At 29.5% G+C, this 13,604-nt stretch overlaps 1 protein-coding gene across 1 annotated transcript; it reads left to right on the top strand.

Moving 5' to 3' along the window:
* The first annotated feature begins 11,961 nt into the window (after positions 1-11,961).
* Positions 11,962-13,604, top strand: LOC101213467 (serine acetyltransferase 1, chloroplastic). The gene has a single exon (XM_004150422.3). The coding sequence runs from the start codon at positions 12,084-12,086 to the stop codon at positions 13,143-13,145; it is 1,062 nt and encodes a 353-aa protein (XP_004150470.2). The 5' UTR covers positions 11,962-12,083; the 3' UTR covers positions 13,146-13,604.

Here is a 13,604-nt window from a genome sequence, read left to right as displayed (position 1 = left end):
AAGATTTGATTCCAAGAAAAAATAAATTCAATCGGTATTTTAAAAACAATCTTTATTCGAAGATTAGCCTACGATAAATTTTAAAAAATTGTAATAATTTCTCATTTTCTTAAGGTAAGAAATTTCCTTTAATATATAGTTTAACTAATGGAATCTTATTCCACTTGTTTTATGAGATTATTGCTCCAAATAATGAAGTAATGAGAGGTAAAATAAGACATTAGTTTTAAAATAAATTAAAAAATCTTTTCAATTCAAGATTTGAAATTTGACCACTGTTTTTCTAAATGAGTGTTGTAGGATGCTAATACTTTTTTTACACACAAATGACTCTTGAACTCAACTCTATTTTTTGCGGATCATTTTTTTAAAAATTATTTACTTTATCTCGGTGTCCAATCACACCGTAAAAAAAGATTGGTGGTGACTCCTATTTCCTTTTAAAACTAACTCTTTTGAAGACGTCGACCGCTCTACATCGTCTAGGGCACGTGGCAATAGCTTGGCAACTCCACATAACAGGAGGCTTTACCTTTAGAGTTTGGTCATTTTCTCTTTTATCTTGAGTTATTTTATTCTTCAATTTTATTATAAATTTATTATGTGTAGTTATTGCGCATTTTATTATTATACACACAATCACGAGTCTCCTACCCAGGTTTTACCTTATAAGATTAGAATTGAGGACGAAGTAGTTTTGATCTTCGAGGAGCTTATGCTCCCGTGTAGGCACACAAAAAAATCCTCTCTCAAGTTAGTCATTGTCATGTATGACTTTTGACCAATTTGAGGACTTTTTTTTTTGTAGGACTTTAGAGCAAACCTCACTTTGTTTAATTTGGAGTCTTTTATTTTGATTTTATTTGTAAACTATTATTTTACTTCACCCACTATCGCAAGTCTCCTATCCAGACTTTACTTCATAAGATTATAATGGAGAACATAATAGTGTTTACCTTCGAGAAGCTTATGCTTCCGTGCAGGCACACGAAAAATTCTCACTCAACTTGGTCAATTCGTCATGTATGACTTTGACCAAATTGGGAACCTTTATCATTTAGGAATTTTAGAATTAACCTCATTTTTAAATCTTGTATACATTATATCAGTGTATTATAACATGCATTTACACATGTATTTCTTTTTAATTTCATTGATTGATTTTTTTACTTACGTTGGTTCAATTATCACAATTGCATAAATATTTTAATAAAGGTTAACAATATTTCATTTGTTAATTTTGATTTTTCTTAACCAATTGACATCTTACTAATTTGTTTGAAGTTTTGTAGAGCTTTTTTCATATTTCAATTTTTTTAAAAAAGAGAATTCAACAACTTTTCATCATATATCTCAAAGATTGAGTTCTATCTTTTAAAAAACATATTTATCCAACTTATTTTTAGAAAAAAGAATATACATTGAGCAATAATTAGTATCATTTAATATTCTTTTTAATATAAGTAACTATTTAAATCTAAATAAAAAAATCAGGATTAAATAACATTAGCATCAAAAATAAAATTTTTGAGAATGATTATTTGAAACACTAAAAAATATATGATTATTTGAAACACTAAAAAAATATGATTAAGAATAAAAGAAATTGCAAAAAAAAAAATGGATGGTACAACTTTCATTTTTGTTTTATCAATTTAATTCCATAAAACAACATGCATATTATTTTCTCATTAAAGCTTGAATATTTTGAAAGTTGTTTTAAAGTGGACAAAAATTTCCAAAGTTACAAAAAAAAAAAAAAGACAATCCAAGAAGATAATGAAAAGTTTTAACTTTTTCAATTTTCTTAAAACAAATTTGGACATTTTACTTGATACTCATCGAACAAATTTGACAAATTAATTAGAAGAGAGTCTCTTAATTGTCACGCAATATGAAGAGACGAGCAACTCGCATACAGTGAACATGCTCAATGATATATCGCCTAGACTAAATATAATTTACATTCACCATTTACCAACACTAAGTCCCTGTTGTTGAAGAGAAACAATGCTTCAATAACCACCACCCAACTATCATTGATAAAAATATATATATATATATATATATACTATCGATGATAGATGTTATCAATTATATCAATTGATAACCTATTTATCAATTAAAAGCTATTACTTATAACATCTATAAGTGATAGCAACGTATAACAATTATCAATTGCTATCGGTGATAGTTTTTAAATTGAAAAATTAGGCAAAAAAAAATGTCCAAAATGGTGGTTGGACGTTGGTATTTTAGTCTTTTACTATTTTTCTGTCATATGTGCAATTATTTTATTCTTGTTCTATATATGTTATTATTTTAGGCTTTTTTTTGTCATTTATGCGAGTAACACTTAAATAAAAGTTAATTTTTATAAATATAACAAATTGACAAAATATTTACGGTTAACGTAACAAAATGAAAAAATCCATTAAACTGACCATTTTTATAAATATTCCAAGTTTGCACTTTATTTTCATCGTCTTTCTTTCCCTCTTATTTTGTGGCATTTTTTTTCTTTCTTCCATTGTCCTTTTCTCTTATTGTGCAATTTTTTTGAAATTGTTATTTGGTTCAAGATCGTGTATTAAATATAGAATATTTTTAAAATTTTTAAATTTTTTTAATTTTTTTCAAGCTATTATTTGGTTCAAGATTGTGTACAAAATAAAAATTATATATTCTTTTAATTTTTTTTTCAAATTTTTATTTGGTTGTTTTGATCCTGTGATAAATATAAAAGATCCTAAAAAAATTGGTGGATATTTGATATTTGATATTTGATAGTCAAATTTAAACGATCGTGTACCAAATAATCTTTAAAAAAATCGTTTAGATTTGACCGTCCAAATTTAAATAATCATGTACTAAATATAAACGATTAAATTTAAATGATCGTGTATCAAATATAAACGATCAAATCTAAATGTATGTGGCAACCCAAATTTAAACGATCAAGGTAAATTATCGTGTATCAAAAAAATATATTTAAAAAAATGATTTAGATTTAGATTTGATTGTGTATAGAAAAGAATAGCAAAATCTAAAGGATTATTTCGCAAATACTAAAACCAAATATATTAGGCGCGTTCCATGCAAATAAATTGGAACATTTTTAAATTTTCTATCGTGGAGTTGTAGACTTTTTTGTTTTTGAAATTGTTGTATACGACTACTGTTTTGGTATATACTTGAAGAGAGCCGTTAAAGAAATAAATGTATAATAAAAAGTGTTACATTACTATTTGATTCATCTGTGTGTATGGGTGTGGGTAGTAAGAGATTTGTACAAACTTTCATTCATCAATCTCTTTCACCCCTAAACTTGGGTACCTTTAAAACATGAAAACGAAGAAATATTATAATTGTATACATACATAACATGGGGAAAGGAGACGAATTGTTTATGGTTAACAAAAAAACGGAGCCTAAATCACACGTAATAGGTTACGTAACAAAAAAAACTCAAAATAATACTTTTTGAAATCTTTATTTTTAATTTAAAAGACAGAATCTTCAATAATTCAAAAGTGAAACAAAATTGGACACGTCATCACTACCCTTTCAACTCCTCCTTTTTCATATTACACATAAATAAAAATTGTTCTACATTTTATTCATTTAACTTTCCATACCCAAATTCTATTCCTATTATGTATAGATTCAATGCTTCAAATTTTGTCTTTGTTACCAAAATGTTTCTCTCTTTATTGTTGCTTTTCATTTCTTTTTAAATAACCTCTAAGTTTATAGTCTATTAAAATAACTTTGTGTTATTTATTAAAGCTTCCCACTAAAATTGGCATTCATTTTTTTATTTTATAAGGGTCCATTAACTATATAAATATTTTATCTTGTAGAGTGAAGAAAGAGATTATTCAAACTTATAATCTACAATTACAATAATAGCTAGCGCCATTTAACGTTTGAGCATTCAACTACTCTTTTAATTATTATTTCTAAGAAAAAGAAACAGAGCACTCATAATTATTACTCCCTTTAATTTTTAATATAACCATTATACTTTCAATAGAAAAAATTATATTAATATTGTAATTTTGAAAAGTATTTATTTTTTCATTTTCATAGATATTTAAATTTCTAATTTCTCTAATTTAATACTCAATTATTTTTCTCTCTAACGGAAAAATATATATTTTTATGAAAAAAAATTGGTTTAATTTTAATTTTATGAAAAAATTGGTTTAATTTTATTGTTATTGAAAAGATAGTAAGTTGTTTGTATTTTTAAATTAATGAAACTTCTTCCAACTTTGTTTTAAAAATTTCCAATTCATACTTACGTTAATTTTCCATGAAAAATTAACATGTTGGAAATTTATTTTTACGTTTGTTAAGATTTGTAACAATTGGCCATTAATTAAAATTTCATTAATTTCATTATTTAAGTGTGCAATTTTATGTTGGTGCAATTTTACGTGTTGTAATTTATTCGTTTTGTATTAATTAAAGGTCGTATTTTTTTTATGAATTTTATGTATTTAAAAAATAATTAAATATAACGTAGAATGTCTAATACAATAATTTAACCATTACTAACATATATATATATATATATATATATATATTAACCTTAATAAGATCACAGTAGAAATATCATATACTTGAAAATTTTGAATAACATCATTAGTATGAATTCACACGCATGTAAAATCAACACTACAACAAGTCGAAGTTTTTTCGATGTAGGAGGGCATCGACAAAGGTAAAGAATGGGGTCGAAAAATTTTCTTTCGACGTAATCCTGCACGTTGAGACGATTGTCGGGAAACCCACGACGAGAGACTCATTCGCGACAAGCAAAGATGATAGCATCGTGAATTTTCATCCCCCGATACTTATTTTGCCGACGACGAAATCACATCGGGGAAACTGCACTCAACATGTGACGTTGGGCGTAGGACTCTACCGACGTATCTCATGGCCTCATAAGAAGAGTTCTCCCGACATTACATCGTGAAACGTCTCCCCAACGTGCTCAAGAATGCATCAGGGAACGCCGCTATTTCCCAATGCTCTAGCTACGTTGGGAGTTATTTTAGGTATATCTTTTTTATTTCGTTTTTCAATCATTCACTATTTTGTTCGATTTCAATACGATTTAAATTTAATAAATTTTATAAAAACCGAACAATCAAATTACTAAATAATAATGTAAAATACCAAATCAAAATTAAATATATTATAACTAAATGTTACATTGTCTAACAAATTTGAATGTTTAAAAAAAGTTACATAAAAAAAATTAACATAAATATGGTTGCGGACACCCATAATACTACATGTCCACACCTACAATGACACAAAATTAAATTCATACATACATACATACATATGTCACTAATAATGCAAAGTAAACAATGGTAAAGTTCAAAAATATGTACTGCAAGTGTGTGACACACGGTTCTCTTTGTGCCAGAGTCATTTCTTCAATCATCTTCTTCATTTCTTCCATTTTTTGGACCTACAGCTCGGACATCCTTCTCTGCTCTTCAACTATGTGTTTAGCTTCTTCAAGCTCGAGTCATTACTACTCAATTAGGTCTGCATTAGCTTGTTCGACCTCCGTAGAATGCGAACATGTGGTTGAAGAACTGCTAGCACAACTCTTGCGGGACTTGGGTCTGGGTCCCCAACAATACCTTTTGAGTAGCCTGGTCTTCTATTCAAAACGGTCTCGCAAATATCGTCCTCAGAGAATGGTTGAGAACCCTCTAGAGTAGGGTGGGGCTGAAGTTCCAACATTTGATTTTACAACAAATTAAATTTTATGTAATGAAGTTATGAAGGCATAAGTATAAGTACAAAATAAGACAAAATCAAGTTGAACTTACACGTGCATCTACAGTCGCCTATTAAATGAATTGGCCACTCCAAGGATGCGTTTCTCTGAACAACTTTAGATGGTTGACTGGCAGGCCTCGTTCTTCAGCGATGTTGTGTTGTCATTGTAGAAATGACTTCGACCCGCTACCAACATAATTTACAAGCTACCTAAAGTCTAAACCCCTAAAAACTACTAACAGATTTAAAACTAAGTTTACACTAAAGAGAAGAGGCTACTATAACTTCAGGATAGCCATAAGAAATCAACAACAAATTTCTAATAGTTCTAATAGACGAAACTATTAAAAAATAAAGAACAATCAAGTTTGAACTAAAGGCTATCACCAAATTTTTAATTCAATACAATCTCCTCTCCTTCAAGCTTTCAATACAAACTCTCTCTCCCCTCCTAGGTTTTAATTCATCAAACCCCCATTTTCAATTCAACCCCCTCAAAATTTCAATTCAAACCTCCCTCCCTCAAATTTTCAATTCAATCCCTTCTACATCAAATTTTAAATTAATTTATAAATCCCAAAAACACTTAAAATTCAAATTCAAAATCTTATTCCTTAAACAAATTTATATTCTAAATAAAAAAAATTACAAAACCAAACTAACCCTAAACTAAAAATAAACTAAAACTAAACTACTTACAGAAAATAGGTGTAGCAACAACAGATGACAACAAAGAAACGACGACGAGCAACAAAACTCAGTTACTCCTTTTGTGAGTTCTCTATGATTTACAAAACGAAAAGGGTTTATGTGTGGGGGCTCTTCTGACGCACATCAAAAACGTTAAAAAAATACAACCACTTGTAACGCTTTACGTAAAGTATCGGGAGTGAAGTCCTTAAACATCTACGTTTCACATATGGCGTTGGGAGTGTGTACAAACTTTCCTGACACCATGAAACGACGTCGAAAGAAATGTCATTTATTATTTAATGATCTGTTCATTTTGTCTGACACAATGATGTAGCTCGTCAAAAATAGGGTCCTACTTCCAACGTCTACCTGGGTACGTCGAGGATGGTTGAATAATTAAATAATATATTTCACTTTCCACGCAGTTAATCCCGAAGTTACTAATTATAGCATCGAGAAACAGCAACACTGCCGATGGTAACATTTCAGCGTCGGTGGATATGCCTATCCGTGACATTCCTATCGCTGACGTCCTTGACAACGTCGAAAGAACTCCAGTTTCTTGTAGTGCAACTCAGTGTCATTAGAATTTACTCTTTTTTTTCAAGACCATAATGTACTTCACTTTCACAAAAAAGAAAAATTGAATTTTGAAGTCCAGCTAAAAACAAGTTTCAAAATATTACATGCACAAAATATGTTTGAAAAGAAGAAGAAGACCATCGAATGAAGAAGAAGAAAAAGACCACCCGATAAAGAAGAAAATAGAGTAGCCATAACGAAAAAGTCATCCACTAGGAGGAAATTGTGTGTCCATTTGGATTGAATTAAGAACAAAATGTTTTTCAATAATACATTTCCTTTTAAACATTTTTTTGAAAATGAGTTTAAAATTTAAACACTTAACGTTTTGTTAAAATTTTTTACAAGTGTTTATATGTGAATTTGGTTTTTAAAGATTTCTCCAAAATAGATTATTTTATAAATAATTTTTTTTTTAAATACATTATTTTAATTTGTCAAACACTACCATTTTTTTTTCAAAATAATTTTTTGACAAAATTAAACACTTTAGAATCTCAACCAAACACGTCGTAAATGAGCGATGAGAAAGTGTAATCGTGGGTCATTTGCATTTTTTTTGCATTTTTTTAGTGGGATTTTTGGGTATTTCACATGCATTGTTGGGCTTCTATTAGGTGGCTAAAAATTTTGCAATGGGCTATAAATACTTTGTCAAATTCTTCTATTTTAAAAATTGAATAAACTTCAAACGTACAGGAATGTAAACCAAAATAGCATTTTAACAATTATTTTATTAAATTCCACACTAGTTTTTAACTTTATGTTTAAAAAATTGTTCTCATATATGGAAGAAATAGGTTATTCATTTTAGGGTCGTGTTACTTTTTCCTCATTATTCATTTGATGTCCTAATTATATGTGTTTATTGCAATAGATTTGTACCAGTATACATCAACAAAAGTTGAATTCTACTAACATCTTATGTGTCAAAGTGAGCATGGTAAAAATATATAGAAAGGCAATAGCTATCAATGGCCTCGTAAGATAGGTCGTCTAATAAACTCATACCAGGTCAGAAAACAGGTTGATCATATACAATTGGTAGGAAGAAAAGTAGGTAAAACTTGTATCATGGATATTATTGATGCCAATAATCACACTAATGGTTAAAAGAAAAACAAAAGAAAGAAACGTAACCCTCCAAAATCCGAAAGGGTGAAAGGACAGAGCGTAATATTTAAAAACATAATACTTTTTAGTATTCTTGTGTGTGTGTGTGTGTGTTTGTGAAGAGAAAGAAAGAAAGAGATTCGAAAGGATTTTTGAACCATCCATTGACAAATGTTTGGAGGATAGTGAAGGAAGAACTACAGCTGCACAATGTCGATTCTAAGCTATTTTAATTTGAGTGGCTTTTGATCAACCATGCATTCACCTTTTGAATTAATTTTGATACATTTTTGCCTTTCATTTTCTTCTCTATACAATATTTGCATAGCAACCCCCAATAAAAAACTCTATCAACTACATTCCTATTCCAAAACATCCTTTTTAGACTCACTCAATTTGAAAAAGGTTTTAAATAATAATAAAGAAAAACAAGACATGTGATGAGCAAGATGACATATGCATATTCCCAAAAAAAAAAATGTCTTACATTTACTTTCCTACTACATCCACAAATAATAAGTAAACAATGTAAATAAAACATAAATAAAGTAACACAACAATTTATGTCGTCCATTATAGTAAAATGTTAGTTAAGTTTAAAGGTAAAGGAAGATATCGATCGATATAGATGCCTCTAGAGTTTGAAAATTTATAACATACTTCTCTAAATTCTAGGGTCATAATCGTAAATAAGAATTAAATATGTTAGACATGGATTCTAAGCCATTGAACTCCGTTAAGGTGTGTCATCCCCTACACCCTAAGATCCCTCTATTTGGTCGCCATATAACAAATTTAGTGCTAATAATTAATGATAAGAGGAGGAAATCATAAATTCTTCATTGGTGTGTGTATATATATATTTATTGCAAAACCAAAAGACAAAAACCAAGAGGGATTATGTTTAAAAGTGGACAATGGCAATATATGATTGTTGAGAAATACATGAATGTTTTGTTGTCTCTAACGAGTGGTTTGAAAGTTATGTTCGTTGATTGCTACTCATTCATTATTATTAATTCTCAGTGTGGAATCTTCAACATGATTTTTCAAGATTGTATCTCTTATGGGTTCATTATTATGCTTGATCAAATTTCAAATTCTTTTATTTGATCAAATGCATATTTAAGTTTTATAGACTTTTGATACCATATTAAATACCATGAGGTTCCATCTTAAAACCAATTGACAAGAAGAGAGTTGTATCTCATCTATCTTATAACTAGAGAGTATGCAAAAGTATTTGATTTTCGTACTTGGGATCCTCATGACATTGAATAAGCAATGTGATCCAGTGAAGAGTAATTGTCCTAAATAAAAGTTAGAAAAATAGCTATTTGAGAGGTGACTCAATGACGTTGTCTTTTAGGAAAGGATTGTTAAAAAAGCAAAGTTAGGAAGGTTTACAAATCATATAATTTTGAAGATATATGGATATTTTTTAACAACTTTTATTCGTGAAAATATCTAGTTCATTAATTCTTGATATCACAAATACTAACAATATATAATGTTTACATCCCACCACAATTCTAAGAATATAATAATCATCTCTTACTATTGCTATAGTAAATACTATTTTATACTACTCAATTATACCTAGTGTCAACATTATTTCATAACTCTTATTTGCTATAGTATTTACTATTTGCTACACTTTTACTATTTTATATTAGTCAAATTTTTATTCAATCGCATTATTTACTATTTTTTTCTCAAACTAAAATAGTTTACACATCAAACACTAAAAGATAATTTGCTGTTCAAATACAAATTATCATAACTCAACACTTTCTGTCTAGGAAATCGAGTACGTAGGTGACCATCTCTCAAGTAATTTCCTTGGCTTCGTATATGTTGTGTGTTTATTTGTCTTTGTTTGACGAAACTCTTATTTTGTCATTACTATATTTGACTAAGTAGACTTCAAGTCTCTCAAGTAATTTCCTTGGCTTCGCAAGTGATGAGGCAATGCCCAACAATATTTTAAGCTATCAAAATTCAATTCAATATGGCCAAATATGCAAACATTTCCACTAATTTTGTACATCAATATTCTCTAAAGAATTGACTCTAATTAACCTAATTTTAATATTAGGTAGTTGGATTCAAGTTGAGTTTATATGTTACCAAATTAACAAGATTTAAGATTATTGGACAAATTTATCACTTGAATATTAAAATCTGATCAAGCCATATTCTTCATAATTCTAACTCCATATGTTACGAAAGCATACAAAATTTGAAGATAATTATACTTTTTTTTATTAATTTAAAAATTCTGTTTTCAATTTGAAATAAATATTTTAAACTTTTTTTTATTTACTTGAAAAAATATTATATTTTAAAAAAGTGGAAGTGGAAATGTAGCAATTTGAAATTTGTTGGTGTCCTCATTGACAAAATTTGTAGAATTAAATTGGAACAAGAAAAAAGCTCACACATATTTATGTTATTTCCAAGAGTCCCACACCCATTTATTTGTTGAATTTGGTTTTATCTCTTATTAATTCCAATTATTATGATAACTACTATATAATTTTATAAAGATTTCTAAATTTGACTAATTATTGTTTTAATATACGTTTAAGAGAATTTTATTTCTAAATTTTGTGGAATTTTATGTTTTAACTTTAAAATTTTGGTTCGTTACCTTGATGTTGAGAAATTTGGTGTAAAAATTAAATGAATGAGAGTATTTTTTAATTTTTTTAATTTAAAAATATTTATAAAACTTTTTAGCAGTTTACTAGTACTTTTGAAACAAAAATATAAAGGTGTTTTTATTTAAAACTAATGGTAAGAGCTTTTTTTTTTAAAAAAAAATCTTTTTTAAAGTTCAAAAGTTTTTTAAAAACATTTAAAAGTATAGAGACAGTTTTGAAATAAAGTAGGAAGTTCATAAACACTTTTTAAAATTTAGCCTTATCTTCTGGTATAAATTGGAAATTGAAAGAGTTAAAGTACTAAATATCAAATAAATGTTTTGTTTAAAATTTAATATCATTCAAATCCAGCAATCTTTTACAATATTTGTAATAATATATATGGTTGTAAATAATTTTAAAAAAATAGTTATGGATGGTTATAGTAATGCATAAAATTGTTTAAAGAATAATGTAATTAAATCCTTTCTTAGGTGAATGTCTATGTCCCACTACTTTAGAGAGATAGGGATATAAGCTTTCTGTTGAGTGAGAGAGATATATGAGTATTTCACTCAAAATAGAGAGAGAGAGAGAGAGAGTATCAAATCTATTTGACCAAATCCCAACTTGAGTTATATAACAAACCAAACTTGAGTTACCCTAAATCTTATATTGCTTCTATTAAATAATTTTATTTTGAAAACATTATTAATCTATTTTCTTTCTTCATGAGTCGTTTTCTTAACACATAAATATGGAGTTGAAATTATGTTCTTTTAAAAGTATTATTTGATGGAAAGTTTATGAAATTAATGTTGTGATGGATGATATTTAATTTGAACAAGTTGAGTTATGAATTTGAACTTGAACCTATGTTTAAACAATTACAAACAAGTCCCCCTATTTATCTGAATTCTATAAAAGCACCCTCTTTGTTCCATTTTATAGAAGATGAACTCAAAACCTAATTTTCTCATTATTTGATATGTGGACGTCATAAATTGATACCTCAATAATATCAATCATAAATAATGAAACATTTTAAAATTCCAATATCCTCTTCATATATATATATATATATATATATAATTTTTATTTCTTTAAATTATTCCTAATTGTCCTTCTTCTCTTCCACTTCCTTCGGCGATATCATTATCCATATTCCATTCATCAAAATTTCACTTTCCCGGAAAATCTCTCAATTTTCCCAAGAAAATTTGCAGTTCTCCTTCCCTCTTCATGAACCTTCCTTTATATAGACCTCTCTCTCGCCTCCACATGTCCTTCATCCCCCATTTCTCCTCTTTATTCTCCCCTTTTCCCGACCTTCATCTCTCTCCCATGGCCGCCGCTTGTCTTCCCGACCCTAATTCCTCTCTCAAAATCCTCAAATTCTGCCGACCCACTTTCTCCGATCATCTTTCTACCTTATCCATTTCCCCAAATCCCCAAAATACCCACGATTCTTCTCTCTCCCCTTCCTCTGACTCCGACCTCTGGTTCTTAATCCGTCAGGAAGCTTGTTCCGATGTCGAACACGAACCCATTTTGTCCAACTATTACATCACTTCTATTCTCACACATGCTTCCATGGACAAAGCCCTAGCCAATCATCTCTCCATTAAGCTCTCTAATTCCAGTCTTCCCAGTTCGACTCTGTTTCAATTGTTTTCTGATGTTTTAACTGATGATGGTGGTGAGATTTTGCGATGTGCGGTTAGGGATTTGAAAGCGGTTAAAGAAAGAGACCCGGCTTGTATTAGTTACGTGCAGTGTTTTCTCAACTATAAAGGGTTTTTAGCGGTACAATCGCATCGAATCGCTCATAAACTTTGGTCTGAAGGGAGGAAAGTTTTGGCCATGTTGATTCAAAACAGAGTATCTGAAGCCTTTGCTGTTGATATTCATCCTGGTGCGAAAATTGGATGTGGGATTTTGCTTGATCATGCGACGGGAGTTGTTGTTGGCGAGACAGCGGTGATCGGAAACGATGTTTCGATTCTTCACCATGTGACTCTGGGTGGTACCGGGAAGGATACCGGTGACCGGCATCCGAAGATTGGAGATGGGGTTTTGATAGGAGCGGGAACTTGCATTTTGGGGAATATTAAGATCGGAGATGGAGCGAAGATTGGAGCTGGGTCGGTGGTGTTGAAGGATGTGCCACCGCGAACGACGGCGGTGGGGAATCCGGCGAGGCTGATCGGTGGGAAAGTGAATCCGATTAAGTTGGATAAAACTCCAAGTTTCACCATGGATCATACTTCTCATATAAGTGAGTGGTCTGATTATGTTATATAAAAGATTTTTCTTCTCTTTTCTTTTTCTTGGAGGGGGGGAGTTCTTGTGTTTTCGTTTTTAGCCATTGAATTTAGAGTTGAAGCTCTGGTTTCTGGTAATAATGGCTAAAAGGGAGAGAAAAAGAGAACCCAAAAAGGTTAATATAGTTTTTTTTTTGTTTTTTTCTTAAAATTATTATTATTATTATTATTTTGGTAGGAAGAAGAAAGGAATCCCTGCTTGGGATTGTTGAAGTTGAATTTGATTAAAATGATGGTTGAAAGTTTGAGTCATTCTCTCGTTCTTCTAACTTCATTGAATTTTTATCTAATTTGGGATTTCTTTCGAGTGTTGTTTGGTGGTTGAGAAGATGTTGGTTTGTGGTTCACAGAAGTTTCAAGTACGGAAGGATTTGAGCTTCAGCTTAGTTTCTCTTCCATTTTACACTAATAATTTGGCATCCTCATTCTAATTTGTTAA

This window comes from Cucumis sativus, chromosome 7, assembly GCF_000004075.3.
Source record: "Cucumis sativus cultivar 9930 chromosome 7, Cucumber_9930_V3, whole genome shotgun sequence".
Lineage (NCBI taxonomy): Eukaryota > Viridiplantae > Streptophyta > Magnoliopsida > Cucurbitales > Cucurbitaceae > Cucumis > Cucumis sativus.
This window is presented reverse-complemented; position numbering and strand designations above follow the sequence as displayed.

Coding starts and splice junctions, on each gene's coding strand:
- LOC101213467 (XM_004150422.3), top strand. CDS start 12,084: ATGAACCTTCCTTTATATAGACCTCTCTCTCGCCTCCACATGTCCTTC.